Here is a 17,236-nt window from a genome sequence, read left to right as displayed (position 1 = left end):
CTGGTGTAGTCAGTGATTGTCACGTGTGAGATTTGCCAAAGAAATATCGGTTACTGCAAAAGCAAAGGATTTTTCTGCCCAAGGGCCATAATTAAACGTACAATATCATGGAAATCCACTTTGAATCCTATAATGCATTGCCATCTGTGGGCCTATTGATTTTATTTAGTTACATTTCAACTTGTAAAATATCGGAAAGCACGCCTCCTATTTTATCTTGCCAACAACAGGAATATACTGGCGCAGAGCGATGTACAGTTGCAGAGGAATAGGGCTCTCAATACTGAGGTAAAAGTAGCCTTGAGTGTTCCCATTTCTGTCAACAACAGCGATTCTAACTGATGGAGAAAAATTAGGTGGTGGATCAGTAGCTGCAACTAGATTTAGCCTCTGTGTCGCTTTCATCACATCCCAGCTTGACTACCCTCTTGCTCCCCTCAATGCTTTCCCCAGCACTTCCCTCCACAAGCTGCAGACTATCCAGAACTCTGCAGCCCATGTCCTCTCCTGTACCAGGCTCTGCGGGCCTATCACCCCCATCCTTACTGGATCTTCATCCTCCCAAAGGATTAAATTCAAAATCCTTAGTCACATCTTTAAATCCCTCTATGGTCTCTCCCCACCCAACTTTCATGATCTCCTTCAACCCAACCACCCCCTTGCTCCCATTGCGAACACAGGCCTGCTTCAGGTCCCCTGTCCTATCCACCCTACAATCGATGTGCAAGCTTTCAGCCAATTGATCTGTGCTCTCTGGAACTCCATTCTGTATTCTCTCCGACTCGCTCCTTCCCTCCCTCCTCTTGTTCAAGGCCCACCTCAAGACACACCTCTTTGACAGTACTTTCAGTAATTTTTTCCCTCCCCAACCCTCTTTGTCTCCCAGCCCCAGATCGGGTGCCCAGCGAACGGTGGAAAGCGCCTTGGCACTTCCTCCTGACGTGAAAGACGCTACATAAATGTAAATTGTATTGCATAAACTCCACACAACCTACGCTGGAGAAAGAGGCAAAATTAACAGCAGTTCAGATTTACTACTGTGCCTAATTGAGGTTACTCCTAGAGCCAGAATTCCCATCAGTTATAAGCAATAGGAAAACTCCAGGGGCAAGACCACTTCCATTTTTGATTGAAAAAAATAAATTAAAAATACCCACAAGAAAAAATTATCCACAGATATGATGAATAACCTGTAAAATAACCTCAGCTTGTTTAAAAAAACACACGTGAGATGAAGGTACAATCGCAGGGATCGCTAAGCGATTGCTTACTTCACTGCGGCTTGTGTAGGTGGCACTGCGGTCAGCTCCACAGTCAGCATTCCATCCAAATTGGTTTTCTCAATGAAGACGGGCTTGGTGCGGAGCATATCTGGCGCGGTGTGCGCTGAGACCACTTGTTGTAGTCCACCTGCACTATTCCCTCGATTAGTCAAGACAAATGAGTACGATGTGTCCGGTCTCAAGTTGGTGATCAGCTTCTGCGTGGCTCTCCCATCCACTTCAATGTGGTCATTATTATAGATGATCTATAACACCGTGTGAAAAATAAACTTCTATTAGTTTACTGTAACTTACAGATGACATAATTATTTCAATCTTTACTGATAGTTTATTGATATGTTCTTAATTTCAGACTCTGTCAAAGTTTGATTTTGTAGCTATGAATCATTTTATGGCAAAGATTCTAGCAAAATTTAGCCCTGAGCTATCTTTGATTCAACGATATTTGTTGTTTGTCAGGCTGAGACATTGAACTCGCAGTATCTGGGGGAATGAATTAATTATAAATGGGAGTTTTTTGAGCCTGAGACGGAGTGTGGAAGGCAGGTTTTATCACAACAGTTTGTACTGCAGAAACCACTGGCAGAAAGTAGAAAGAACTGGGTGGTGGTGGGGTAGTATGTATGAATTGACAGAGAAAATAGTGAGCAGCAGCAACTTGATGAGTAAGAAAAGCAGTTTCTTGAAAAGCTTCATTAAGCATCAAGATCACATACACATTTCTGAGAGAGCATTTCAGTAAATGAGAGTATAAGTACACGGTGTGTATAGTGCGTGTGGCTGCAGACATTTCTCACAGCTCATTTGACAGAAGGGTTGTACTGGGTGGGTGGGGGCTGGAGAACAGCTCATTTATTTCGACCTTTCCTCTAACAAAAAAAAGTCAGAAGCATTGCCTGGTGAATTTAGCAGGGAAAACATTGGGAGTCGATTCCTCAGAATGCACTCCAAAAACATTCGGTGAGAGCAAAGGCAATAAATAGATTCATGTGAACACGGGTTTACAAATGAGCTCAGATCTATACAATGTGGAACAGGTCTGTGCTATGGAATCTAGTGGATATCATATACCTGACTTACAGAGAGAATAATGAATAATGTGAAAGCTAGTGGGATCAAGAAAGGAGCTGCAAAATGGATAATGAATCGCCTTGTTAACAGGAAGCGGTGATAGCTATCATGATAAAAGTTCATCATGGACATTTCTGGCTAGCTAGGATCCCATGGGATAAATCCTTCAGAAACCAGCTCTCCATATTTCTCACTGGCTTTTGATAAAAGTATCGAGGTACAATGTCTGCATTTGGAGGTGAAACTGAGATGCAAAGTGTTGCTCCAATAAGTATGAGGTTCAGCAAAATCTGCAGTGAAGACGATTCAAAGGGAATCAATGATGTTAGGAGAATAGAAATATACAGGAAACTTATATGAAAAGAGTGCTGAGCTGCATCAGGCTGGTCTATCCCACAGTATGATAAATGAGGGAAGAGGCATGAGTTAGTTTATAAGATGTATGCCTCACACCTCTCAATCAATTTGTTTGCCAAATAGCTCTCTAATTCCCTCTTGAATTTGCTGACCTAGTTTGCCTCCACCGACTATCCAGTAATCTATTTCACAGGTTCTTCAAGTCTTTGTTAAATGATTAAATCTGTACTGCCTGTTTACCTTCCCTCTTCCAGACTTTGGCCAGGATTTATAGGTTTTGTTTATTTAAAGCTCTTTAGGATCTTGAACATTCAACAAGATCTTCCCTGAGCTTTCTCTTCTTTAGTGTGAACTTTCCCAATCTCTGTAGCCTCTCATCTCAACTCAGATGCTATATTCCAGCTGTCAAGATAATTATCCTTCACCTTATACCCTCCAATGTCAAGATGCCCTTACTGTAATAGCATGACTATAATTCCACGTGTTACTAAAGGTAGGGTTGGGCTTAATGCTTTGTCTCACCTCCTCTGACTTATGATCCATCCTTTGAGTTATATACCACAAACTGTTGAAGCATCTATCGAGGAAATGCAAGGCTTCTAATTCAGTAAACAATAATTCAGGCCTGTAAGTCAGATTGTAGATGAAAATAGTCTGTACAGTTTTGATGAAAGACCTAAAAGATGGGATGAGCCTGGATGGGCTAAAGAGCCTTTTGTGATCTTACCTTCTTATGAAGGTTTGTAATGTGCTATTTTCAACAAGATTCATGAATAATAGCTCCTGCCAGTTAACAGGAAGTACCTCATCCTGAACGACGGGAAGTTTACTGTGACGTGACGGAGAGACAAATGGGAAGTCCAGAGCGGCATTCCTGTCAGTCGGCACAACACAATTCCGGATACAGAGAGGTGCTTCTATTTGCGATTTGGTCACTATTTGTAAATCCTATCACTAATATCATAATAATAATCCTTTGAGATTTTCTCCCAACTTGAAAGGCATTATACCAAATATAAGGATTATTATTAAATATTATGATAAAGAGGCAGCACTGATTTAGGAGTCTCATACCTGATTGTTATTTTCTTGATGTTATTTAAATGGACAGTTAACTAATGGAATAGGAGCAGTCTGCTATTACACTTAAAAGCCTTGTGGGGCTCACAAATTATGCTACTTCCAACAGAGAGGGTTATACTTGTGTCTGCAAACTTCAACTGATTTCATATCTCAACTTTGATTGACACAAGATATACTTGTCAGTTTGTCAACAGAACCCAGACTGACAGCATTGGTGTAGTTTGTGCTTGGTAATTTGTTAAAATGCCAGGTTAAACACGTCAAAGTAACCACCAGCAGCATGCTATCAATCACTGAGCAAACAAATAAAGTCACCTTTGGTGAACTGGCGGAAGCCTGTTTCGCTCTTTCAGTTAACCTTGCGTCCCACTGCACTATTAAATCAGTAATTTAACAGAGGTCCACGTTTGTTACCATGAATAATAGGTCTGTGCTTGAGAAAGGTTAGGAGAACAGTGGAGAGACTCTACTGCAGTTTTATAACTTTAAGGCAGTTTCAATCATGTTTCAAATACAACCAGCGTCACAGTCAGCATCGATCAGCATTTTGCATTGACAACTCACTTTGAAAGGAATGGCAGTGTTATAGTTCTCGGGAATCTCCCACGTCAACAGTACGGAAGTCTTCATTAGAGCTTTTACATGGAAATTTTTTGCAAACACTGCTGAAAGAAGGAAGTAGGAGGTCAATTTAGATGGGACTGTTTTGACTTCTTGTTTGAGGCCTATCGACACAGTTATCAGACAGTGTTTAACAGTATCATTGGAAGTCACACCTCCTACCTGCATTATACACAACCCAATATCAACTTGAACTTGCATTTAAGTCTTAGTAACTGAAACTTACCTTTATTGTCACGATGGCTTAGGGAGCCTCAACGGTTTGCATATACTGAGTAGTCCCCATTCTACATTAAGTACTTTACCTTTCGCGTTGTAGGATGCAGTGAGATCTAAAGTAAAAACCCAACTCTCTAATATTGTCATCCACCTGCATCTAGCAGCACACAAATAGACAAATCCTACCTGGATCCTGTGGCAGTGTCCGGAATTGAACACTAGGACTATATGGACCGGGACCTTTACTTGTATGAGCTTGAACTTTGATATCATATGTGGTGTCTGGAATTAGATTGGAGAGCATCAGCTTTGTGTCAGGAGAAGCCACGGAGAGCTCTATTGGGTTATTTGGGCTGTTGATATCTCTGTACAGAACGGTATATTTGGTAATAATGCCATTGCGTTCTGCTAAGACCGGTGGCTGCCAGCTCAGCTCAATATTTCTTGCTGTGGTGCTGTCAGCCCGTGGGTTTTGGGGGAATCCACTTGGCTTATCTTCGAGTATTGTGATTTCTTTCACAATCTCTTCTCCAAAGCCAACTCGGTTTTTTGCGGAGAGTTTGAAGACATAAGAGGTGCCCTTGTGGATGTCAGTGGCTGTATAATGGTCGTCATTCTTTGAAAATTCCAGCGTTGTTAAAAGTTCAGCGTCTTTGCGTCCGAATTTTAAACGATAGCCCAGAAGTGGTCCGAAGGTCTCCACGGGAGGGTGCCACTGAATCAGGGCGGTGTTCATCTGTGTGTGACTAACCAGCAGACGAGGTCTTCCAGGAACTGTTACAGTAAATGAAAACATGAATTAGAATGGGCTCATTATCGTGCTCTGTAACATACACACACAAACAAGAAACACAATGTGGTGAAAAGTGCCACAGTTGATGTGTTGCTTCTCGTCCAGTGATGTTATCACATTATTGGAAACTGCTCCTGCCAATTGCAAAATAAATTGGAGAGTAACAACACAACCCTGTCTTAAAATCCTAGCGAAATTCCATAGGCTTTTGCTTTGGGTAAACATTTACAATAATACTTACATTTGGTGTAGTGCCTTTCACAATGGGAAGACGTCTCAAAGCGCTTCGCAGAATTTACTATGAAGAGGAGTGACTGTTTTTGTAGGCAAACGCTACCAAATTACCGCTATAAAAATCAGTCCTCATCAAATGTGCTCCGAGACACTGCATTGGGTAAAGGGCACAATATAAATGCGAATTGTTGTTGACGTTGTTCTTTTTCTCTGTTGTTCTGGAGGGTTTTAGCACTAGTGCTGAGCTACCTGGTACTTATTGGTGTAAAAGGTTACTGTAGAAGTACAATCATGGCAGATTGCACAGTTGTAGAATAGGGATACCTTACGTTTTTATTCGGTCTTCAACCACAAATATCTAACTCTTGGACAAAACTCATTCATCTTTGCAGTTTGGAGGTGGAGCTCCTCTTATCAGATTTTTCTCTGTAGTTAGCACAGTCTCTTCCCGGTCACAACCCTTTGGGATGGGGGAGTCATACCTTCCACTCCATGCTGCTGATGATAAGTTGATTTATGACAAGATACCAGTTCACAGTTGTTAGTCATTCAGGAGGGGAAGGATGTGGTGCCTTTCTCCCTTTCTCTTCAAACTCCCAACTTCTGAAAGAAGCTACTTTGAAGTTCAGCAACAAATACAGTCACTACACTTTACAGTAAATCTTCTGAAGCGCTTTAAAATGTCTTCCTGACATATCAAATGGAAGGATTGTTATTATTATTGGGACGTCCTCCTGACGTAAAAGGCGCTATACAAATGTAATTTTTTGCTTGTTATTATTCTGATTATTATTCTTACGTTATTACAGTTTAAATTATTCAGTAGAGTTTCTAAGTGGCTTCCAGTACTGAAAAAATTACATTAGAAATTTACATTATTATTATTTACATAACAAGCCGTCACAATATCTAACTACTGATTTTTGCACATATAAGAACAAGATTAATAGAAACACGCACACACGCGTGCGTGTTTCTATTAATCTTGTTTATATAATATAAATAAATAATAATATGTGCAAAAATCAGTATAAACTGGGTTTCAAGTCCTACCAAAAGTGATCAGAACTATATCAAATGAAATGCTTATTGATTATTATGATCTTTATCAAAGCTGCATTTAGGAAACTTTAGCTTGTCTTTTCTCTTCTAACACAATGCAGTTCTTCAATTTTTATTGTCAGCCAGGTGTCTGACACTTGTGGAAAACCCTCACCATGCTTAAGAGTATCCAAACCAAACTGAGTTCTATGCATCCCACCTGCACATGGAAATTCTAGAGATATTTATTGGAATGCGTTGATTCCCTGCTCCCAGTGACTGATCTGCCTTTCCAGGTCCTGCCGATGAGCCACGCTGGCTTTGGTGTCATTAGCAGTGCCCTGGAATACATCTGGTTCAGGAATCGGACTATAGAGACCGCCACAGAGGGCTGACCGGTTCTGACATTGGAGCCAGTTCGGCTTGAAGGAAACTCTGCGTTCCTCCCCGCAAGGAGTGAATAACAAATCAATGAATATTTCTGGATTGGTGGTCTTCCTGCTAGAAACATTACAAGGGTTTTTGGATTTCATCAGCAGGTTGAGAACTTCCTTCGAAATAAAAATAATACTGATATTCCTTGCATTTGATATACACCTTTCAAGTTTCAGGAAGGGAAAATCAGTTAAGGTTTCCATTCCTAAAAGTTATCCAAAGAGACCTGCCTTAAAGTGCAGATGTGACTAGAGGACATCAATTTAAAATTGTTAGCAAATCAGCAAATGGTACGGTTAAGAGAAATGTTTCACACACATGGGGTAATTAGGATATGGAATGCTCTGCCTGAAGCAGCGGTTGACACAGGAATCCATATTAGCTTCAAAAGTGGTTGAGATAAATTTCTTAAAAAGGAGTAAACTACAAGGGGTAGGGGAAAAGGACATGTAAATGGAACTAAAAGGATTGCACTTTAAAAGAGTCAGCAGAGACACAATGGGCCAAATGGCCTTCTTCTGTGCTGCAAATTTATACAGATGTCAGAAAAGGAAATGATCAGCTTTTATTGTGATGCTACTCGGATCAAGCTCACCCACCTCTCTTGTATATGAGCAACGGACATTTGATTGTATTTTGTGGGTGAAATGCGGCAGCCAATTGCACACAGCAGTGACCCACAAACAGCCAGAAAGTGAATCAATCTGGAAATTTGGATTCTAGTGATAATATGGAGAGATGTAAATCGAGTTTCCACAAAAAAATCAGTCTACAAGCAGGAATATTGCTGAAAGGTAGTCAATTACAACACCATGTACCTGTCACACCAGTCAGCAAGGAAGCTGTAATTAAACGAAGGGCTGACACGATGTCAAATTCAAAGCACAGTGTTTGAATAGTTGGGCATGTCATTTGACATTGAGAAAATGGCAGATCAAGTCTCATAATACTCTAATGTATTCTGATTAAACTCTATACATTTAGGTGAAATGTGTGACCTTTCAGAATGTGTCAGAGATGGTGTGGCATTGCAGATGCCTTGTTCAACGCCCCGCTCCACCCTTCAAACCTAACGTCCACTAGGCTCTCACTCCTCTCTAAAACATTGTCCACCTCTGTCAATACCTCCTCCCATTTAAGTTTATGCAAATTTGCTATTTTTCTAAATGTACCTCTAACACATGTCCCCTCTTCCCTGACTTACAGGTCTCATTAGATTGCATATATTCAAAAATAATAATAATTTGGTCACTCAATCCAAGACTGTTTGTGGGACCCTGCTGTGCACAATTGGCTGCCTCGTTTCGCCCACAAAATATATGGTTAACCCACTTTACAGTACCTTTTGTGAAGTGCTTTGAGACCGCTAGAAGATGAGATAAGGCGCTACATCAAATGCAAGGATTATTATTATTATTATATTCGATAACAATCCTCCATCTCCAGTACATCATTGTTTTCTAGGCTTGATATGGGAGTAATTCATGTGCTCCCCAGTCCAGAACTAACTGTAAGAAAACATTGGGCTTCGGCCCAGGATGGTATAAAACTTATTTCTGGGATAAGGAGAGTGGAGATTTCTCTCCTGTTGGACTAATCAGCCACTCCTCTCCACCATCAGTGGCCGTGCATGCTTCCAGCCACTACGCCCCAAACTTCTGGAACTCACTGCCTTAATTCCTCTGCTTTCCCATCTTCATCTCACCTTTCTCTCCAGCTCGGCGTCAAACTACACTACCGTTAAGTGCTCTGAGACGCTACCCCCCAAGTTGATGTTGTTGTTGATCAAGTCAAGAAAACAAACAAGAAACAGTTTCATATGATTTTTTTTCCAAGGTAATTTTTTAGTCTCTAGAGTGACTAAAGTGTCCCCAGCGACTACAAAAACAACAACAAAATTACATTTGTATAGCGCCTATCACATCGGGAGGACATCCCAACTAAAAATTACATTAGAAAACAAATCAAAAGATTCAAAGAAAAACTAGGGCCAGATGATATAAGCTGGAAGAAGACGCTGTTCTTTCGGTAGAAGGGTGTGCCGCCTTCTAGTAGTTATTGAATGACCCTCAATCAAAAACAATGAGTTCGATGAGTGATTTCCATTGAGATTCACAGTATTAATTTGCCACCTGTCTCTATTCACACATAATTTTTATCAACATGAGGAAAATCGTCTTTCATGCCTGAGGGAACCTTCTCCGTAACTTGAAAGCACAATAAAACATTTACCCCACCCTGCTACCCTCCCAGCAAGAAGTTCAACTGAAGTGCAATGACACCCTCAGCTCATGGCTTCAATACTCCTCAAAATAATGATGATTGATTTGGCTAATGTTCTATCTTATCACTGGCAAAGATGTCTCAAGACTAAATCAGACTCTACCAGTATAAGAGGAATGAGCAACAACCAAACAAGGCAGGGCTCTTCAGCCTTGAAAAAGAGGCATTTTAGCATAACCTCATAGAAGTATTTCACACTTTAAGTGGGATTAAGAAAGTAGACTTGAAACAATACTTTCGGATATGCCAGGTCAGCAGAACAAGAGGGCACAAGTTCAGGGTTACAGTGGGCAATTTTAGGACAGTGACCAGTAAGTATCTCTCTTCCCAGAAGCTGATTAACATCTGGAATTAGTTATCCAAAGGTGATTGAAGCAAGACCTAATTTAAGAAACAGCTTGGTGCTCTGACAGGAGGACCCTAGGGTGGGTATTTTGGAAGGATGTGATCAAATGTGAAAGGCCTTCTTCATTTGTTTCACCCACAACAATACAGTCAATTCACTTTACAGTATATCCTGTGAAGCACTTTGAGCCATCTCAATGATATGATAAAGCTCTATGTCAAATGCAATGACTATTATTATTCATCTGAACCCCTCTTGTGATATTTACATAATTAACCAGAATGATAAGGCACTGAAACAGGCTATTTGACCCAACCAGTTTGCACCAGAGTTGTTCTGGGGGTCAAAAATGCCCCCCAGATGCTTTGAGAAGGCGATGGTGGAACGGAATGGATGCTTTGTGGGTGGCCCCGTCACCTGAAGGATTTAGTTTGAAATCTGTTGGGAATATTGCAATTTCAATCCCTTCTGTTAAAATTCTGGATTTCCTTTGGGCATAATATAACTGAACGGAAAGTAGTTGAGCTTCTGTCAAGCTGGCCTGCAAATAGGAGCAAAGGGCAATGCCAATCCACTCTTGCTTCTGTCATTTTAAAATTGGCAGCAAACAGATTTATTACCCTCACCTCCCTCTCCTCGCTTTGTTCTCCTTTCCTTGTGGATAACATTTTTTTTACTCATGGAAATGGCACACAGCAATAACAACTAAATCCAAAATATAGAAATAATAATGCGGCGGTTTCAACACATAATGATTTGAATGACATGAGGATGACTTTGTTGCTGTGAATGTACTGCTGGTTGCTATTCCACATCAAATGCCTGGAAGCCAGTATGTTTTTTTTCCCTCCAGAACTCACCCACCTGCACCAGTGGTTGCCACAAACTTGGCTCTGCTGCGAGCTCCGTCTCCTTTTGTTGTGTAAGCTGTCACAGTGACAGAGTAGGTTGTTTCAGGCAGAAGCCTGAGAATGATCATCTCCTGTACACAAAAGGGGAAACAGAATAAATGCTGCAGTAAGTATCTCTTCTCGAGTCAGCTATTCAGAAACAGAATAATCAGGGTCCTGAATTGTTAATGGCAATTTAATACTTATGCTAAATGCTATTATGTTTTTATGTGCCTTGGGAGGTCTTCCCAATGTGAAAGGCGCACTATAAATGTATACATTTGTATTGTCGTATTGCATGTTTTTGAGTTTGAAACGTCTTTGCCAGTTATCAAAATGCAAAAATGCTTTTCATATTATGAGGTCTATCCAGCGGGCAGTGTTCCTTAATGTAATTCCTTAATAAGGACCGATGGGGAGCCCTGGTAATTGGAAGTGTATCACTTCAACCAGCAGTCATTTTGCTTTGATGCAGTCTACTACGGGGCAGAGTTTCCATGGGTCAAGGGGAATTCTAACAGGATAGAATCCTGGCAAGAAATTGCACAAATTCCAGATAAAATTAGAACCGGAAAATGTAAAATACATTTTAAAACAATAGTCATTTAGTTTATACTTCTGTACAACATCAAATGCAAGAGCCATAAATTTCAGTCAAAAGTCTTGAGACAATCAGGTTGGTCAATACCATTAAGCAGATCAGGGTAAAGTATGCAAACTTAACTTTGACTTGTTCAAACTCTTTTCTATCCAGTACATTAAATGCATGCCTAGATATGTAGTAAACAACCTAATCTGTAGTTCCAAACTGTGGTGATGCCAAAACAGGCCAAGACAATGCTAATATACATGCAAAAGTGTGGGTAAGTATCACAGACACTAGATATGAGTCAGACACAACTCAAGACATGGGCTAAGAGGTGAAGTAAGTGGCAAATGACCATAATGTACTGAACTGTTCCTTCAGGTATAAAATCATGGGTCCATAAAGAGTCAACCAAAAATTAATTGAAAAATTCGCTCTGGAACACCATAAGGCAAGGTGTCATTGTTTGAAGACAAAGGTGCTCATCATCTCTTTACATTGGTTAAAATCCTTGCATTTGATAATAATGCTGGCATTTGTTGATGTTTTATCACATTATCAAATGCAAATATTATTAATCAACATCAAGACATCTCAAAGCGCTTCACAAGATTTTGTGCAAAAGATTTTTTATTTTTTTAATTTAAAAATTATTGTTTTTTGTTGTTTTAGCATGTCCAGAACAGTAAAACCAGAGGACATGGCCTGCGATTGAAGAGAGGCAAATTCAAAATAAATCTGTGGAAACAGGTTTCAGTGGAAGCAGAAAATGTTGATTCTTTAGCTTGGGATCTTTATCTTCAGATATAGTTTGGGACATGACATGTGCATGCGACTGCCAAGATGGTCTTAGGCAAACTGGATGAACCTTGGTCTTCTTTTGTCTAGCATTGCTTATGTTCTTACGAGATGAGGAGCAGGTTTGTGCACAAACACTGAACCTAGGATGGCACATTCAAATAGAGGAGATTGGAATTTCATTCATTTTTTCCCCGCAAGGGGCTTGCCGCTATTTTGCAATGCAAACTATTCCACAATGCAGCTGCACTCTCTCGCAAGGAAAACCCCACCTATGACTTTCTGGAGGGAACTAGCTTGTGATCAAAAAGTGCAGCTTCTTTTCTAACCTTTGGAAACCATTTGTTCTTGATGGCCATTCACAAATTGTGTGGGAAATCACATCTAAGCACTACTATTTGAAAACTCCAACTGACTTCATCCATGGCCCAACAATTACTAACATAACTGAGCAGGAACTGGACACATGTGAATCTATTCAATCCACAAAGGACACCTAAAATGGTATGCACAGACCAAACCGCCCTGTGCACACTACAAATTTAGTGCTCCTTTCCATGCAATGAATTAGTACAAAGTAAAAAGGTATATAAAAAAAATCTTTCTGGCACGTGTTAGTGCATGCAGTGCAGCACACTGACAAAACATTCCAACAGCACGTGGTTTGCCTCGCAAAGAAAAAAAATTGCAAGAAGATATCTGTAAAAACATGGAGTGGTTGTAAAAAAAAGGACACATGTTTGCAGCTGTCCAATTCTGGTGTACTCACATGTTCGGCAGAGTCATCAGTTTCCCACTGAGTGAGACAAAAACAAGAACGAAAGAAAAAAAACGAGATATGGAATAAAAGCTTTCAAGTGCATAGGATGACTGCAATATTTTTCAAGCTTCTTTACCCCTACTAATTCCAACCCCCAGCTCGGGTGCAAACCCTTGACTGCCTTGGGATGTTCTCCTAACGTGAAAGGCGTTATATAAATTTAATTTATATGTTGTTTTTGATCAGCACTTCAACAGACTTTAAAGGTGTTACCAAAAAATATTAAATCTGCAGTCATGCCTCTTTCTCAGCTGCTGTTGCTTTTCTGGTTGAGCGATTTTTTAAAAAAAATCGAGAGACTTTTTAATCGAGCCGACGCAGGAATTCTTCGATCGATATTTCAGAGGCTGGTGTGTAGGTCAGTTTTGCAGGGAGAGGTCATGAAATATAAAATTCACCCAGCAGTCAGCAGTTCTAAGGCCAAAGAATCCTTGCGTTGGTTGCCTTTCTCTTAATATTTTTTAAAAAAGTAGAAATGTTTGAAAAATTCTTAAATTCAATCTAAATTTCTAAACTGTATGTTAGACGGAACCACAGTATAAATACATATTTGGAACTCCACTTGCAAATGTCAAGTGAATACTGAAGTTATTAAAGTACAGCCTTCAAATAAATCTCCTCAGCTCGAACAGTCTCCGTCTGCTAACATGAATCTGTTCAATTCGAGACTCATAAAAACAAACTCACACTCAGAAATAAGATCCCTTCCTTTGGAATGTTTTTGCACTACAGTCAAAACTCTTGGCTTAACCTAACCTCTCCCCTATAGGGATGACACTCAAATGGAAATTAAAGCCTAGCTTTCAATCCCCACCTCTCCCCACCCCTCTGATATTACTACATTCAAGAACCAAGGTAAGTTATACACAACTCCAGCAATTAGAGGTACCAGAAACACAAGATTTCACCTCCTGATGTGGAAGGTGCTACATGAGTTTGAGTTTGGATTGTACAGTATTGTTGTATTTTAATATTCATCAAGGAAATTGACGAGAAGAGAAAGAGAGAGTGGACTTAAGAAGCAAGCAGATCAATAAGGCAAACCTTTCTAATGGTAATCTTGGATCTAACTGCAACCCCCCCCTCATAACACTATGAATTCCCGAACTCAAAGGGTAGAGGTGAAGACACTGACACAATGGAACAGTGAATGTACAGGAGGCTAAGGAACCTGTTATTTGCAGCAACAAACAGTGATCACCCAGAATGGTCTCCACACCCCAGATTGAACTTCTGAACCCTAAGAATGGCTTTAAACATTAACCTTTAAGTTAAGAAGACTAGATATGGCCTCCTTATTATATCCTGAAATTATAAACCCTAAAGACCACCTTTTCCCCTGGAAGTGGCCAACTTACCACATACGAATGAAAACAGCCCTCGAACAGAAATGAGTCCTGAGCTATCACTGAAAACAAACCTATTCTTTCTCCATTTCTTCCAACATTCTAAAATAGTACAATGAAATCCTCAAAATAAACTACATAGAACTCCAGCAATAGGAGGTAATGGGAAACACAAGACATGTTCAATTCCCCTCTGCCCATGTTAAAATATAACCTAACTCCAGACCTAGCCCTAACCTAGCTTTACTGCACGGTTCACCAATTTCCACCAATTCCCTCCAGTCCTATTTTCTTGGCTTACTCTGAAGTACAAGTATTACGTTACCTAATAAGAACATAAGAATGCATGGAACGAGAGAGAGACAAAAAACACATTTGGTTTGCGAAATCTGCCCCTGCCCATGGTCACACAAACCTGGCCTACACCCCACCACCCATCTCCTGGGGGCAAAACATTGTATGGATACTCCCTCAAAGGGACAACCATGTTTTGCTGTAATTGCAGGGCTATCCAACCCTTTACGTTGATGAAACCACGCTGCAGATTGATTGGGTTACATTGGAGCAACATTGAATTTTCACAGCCTCACACTGTATAATACATTAACTTCCCATTAATATAGGTCACTCGGGGATGGAGTTCTAGAGAGTGGTGGCAGAAAGGCTGCAAGCTCAACCACTGATGGTGGGATGGGACATGTAGCAGGTTGGTGCCTGCTAAGAATCAGGCTCCGCGACTCCCTGTGATTTGGGGAACTAATGGATCCAGGTGAGGATGGGGTGATAGGTTCGCAGAGCCTGGGGCAAGAAAGGACATGGGCTGCAGAGTTCTGGACAGTAATATCACCAGTGCTCAGCAGTTTTTCCATGGTGACAGCCAATGCCGCTTTATGTTTTAACCCTGGTTTTATTGAACACATTTAGAATCAAATCTAGGGCAATCCTTGTCTTAAGTTGCTCATAATTTATCAAACACCTCTTAACACTCTAGATTCCTCTGGGTGCCTGTCAGAAACTGGATGGAAAATTAGCACTCACCTCTCCAGTGAATTCTTCCAGAAAATATTCATTAAATATTTTAGCAATTCAGTCTCCTTTTACCTTCACTACCTACTCTATCTTTTAGAGTTTTTACTTCCTCTCTTTTACAGCTGCGGTACTGGAAGGAGTTTGTTTTAATATTACATTTAATGTGTTTAGTTGGGCTCCTCTCTAGGGCCCTCTTTGGAACTCTAACATTCTTTTCAGCTGGCATTGAAAATTCCTGCACTCCACATCTCTGCACTCTTGTGTTCTCTGCCTCCTTTCCTCCCTGTAACCTTTGCATTATCTAATTTTCTTACTTTGGCCCATTTCAATAGATAAATGAATTAATCCATTTCATTTATCTGTTGAAATTGGTCGAAGTAATTTCGAGCAATAATAATCTTTATATTTGCTATATTACCTTTCATGTTGGGAGGATGTATCCAAGCACTTCACAGGATTTTCTGAAAAGTGCTGTGACTGTGTATTTTGTAGGCGAATCTGGCAGCCAATTTGCATAGAGAAATAAAGCGAATGACCAATTTTATTTGGGGGATTGTTGGCCAGGACACCGTGCGAAACTCCTTTTCTGTTTTTGAATGATGGCATAGTATCTTTTACATCTATCTGACGGGCAGACAGGATATCAGTTTAACATCTCACCTGAAGGACGGCACATCTGACAACGAGTACACCCCCAGCATTGCATTGGAGTGTTAACCTATACCATATGAGTTAAAAGTTGTGAAATGGGAATTGAACCCACAAGCCATCTGCCTTCTGACTACCAATCGAGCCCCAAAAAGCATTTAAGAGTGTTTAGAGTTCCTGTGGGTCAGGGTGACACGTTTCCTGTTAGTGGAAGGAGTTCCCAATTCACAGGACTCAGATTCCATATTAAGAATCCTGTTAGAAATACTGCATTTACTATTCTCGGGTATACTATCTTACACACTCAACAGTATTGTTAATAGAGAATGTAATACAGTGCTACATTCTCTATTAATGATACAGTTCCAGCTGTTCAATTATTCTCATGATCAAAAATTGGAAAAGGAACAGTCCAGAAATAATTAAAAGAATCAATCGTTCCTCTGTTTGATTCTCTGGTCCTGTCAGCTAAGTGGCACAATTGAAATAAATTTGAGAGATCCATTGATTTTGTTTTTGATTTGTGAAGCTATCATCATAGCTTCACAAATCAAAAACTGTAATCTGTGCGCAATTGGCTGCCGGGTTCGCCCACAAATATACAGTCAATTCACTATACAGTGTGTTCTGTGAAGCGCTTTGGGACGTCCTCCCGACGTGAAAAGCGCTATATCAAATGCAAGGATTATTAGGATTATTTTATCATAAAATACCACAGTATCAGCAACTCTGAATAGAATGTCCAGGTGGAAAGGAAAAAGACAGGCTTATGTGTGAAGAGCTGGGAGAGAGCTGGCAGTGTGTGTGTGTGGAGGTGGGGGTTTTAGGGCTGTGTGAAGGGGAGGGGAAACTGGATGGACAGGTAGAGGGCTGGTAATGTGTGTTTGTGGGGCTTGGGGGGTTAGGGCTGTGGGGAGGGGAAACAGGATGATCGGGGAAAGGGCTGGCACTGCCTGTGTGGGGGGGAGAGAGGGAAATAGAATAGACAGAGAGGGTTTTCACTTAGTGTTGTGTGCGGGGGAGGAACATGCAGTTAGACAAATATTTGACAAAGACAAACAATAAGCTGTATGAGAAAGGGCAGGGAAGTGGCCCTGGACAGATAGCTCATTCTGAGTCCTGGTGCAGAGACAATGGGCCAAATGGCCTCCTTCTGTGCTATAAAATTTAAAGCCTCTTGATTCTGATCGGCAGAGACCTCAAAGAACACACTGTGTGCATGTTCAGTCAGTGATAGAATTACTGTAGATTGCCACCATCAGAACTGCATTTAAATGAGCCTTATTAAGATTAGGACTACCAGAGCCATTCTCGCTAATATTGCAGCTCATAGCAGGGAGCAATGTCTGCAGA

General features: G+C 40.6%; 1 protein-coding gene across 8 annotated transcripts in view; it reads right to left on the bottom strand.

Moving 5' to 3' along the window:
• LOC103185469 (protein tyrosine phosphatase receptor type D) overlaps positions 1 to 17,236 on the bottom strand; it is a 327,531-nt gene that overhangs the window by 64,797 nt on the left and 245,498 nt on the right. For 3 of the 8 annotated variants that reach the window (XM_042332552.1, XM_042332524.1, XM_042332520.1), the window contains 5 exons: positions 12,810 to 12,836; positions 10,631 to 10,748; positions 4,821 to 5,408; positions 4,359 to 4,459; positions 1,272 to 1,528 (listed from right to left, as the gene is read on the bottom strand). In XM_042332552.1, coding sequence (XP_042188486.1) covers positions 1,272 to 1,528; positions 4,359 to 4,459; positions 4,821 to 5,408; positions 10,631 to 10,748; positions 12,810 to 12,836 — 1,091 coding nt within the window. The remainder of the gene's footprint in view (positions 1 to 1,271; positions 1,529 to 4,358; positions 4,460 to 4,820; positions 5,409 to 10,630; positions 10,749 to 12,809; positions 12,837 to 17,236) is intronic. The other 5 variants (XM_042332528.1, XM_042332545.1, XM_042332531.1 and 2 more) reach the window with 3 other exon arrangements.

The sequence above is a fragment of the Callorhinchus milii genome, unplaced genomic scaffold (assembly GCF_018977255.1).
Source record: "Callorhinchus milii isolate IMCB2004 unplaced genomic scaffold, IMCB_Cmil_1.0 Scaffold1, whole genome shotgun sequence".
In the NCBI taxonomy this organism is placed as follows: Eukaryota; Metazoa; Chordata; class Chondrichthyes; order Chimaeriformes; family Callorhinchidae; genus Callorhinchus; species Callorhinchus milii.
This window is presented reverse-complemented; position numbering and strand designations above follow the sequence as displayed.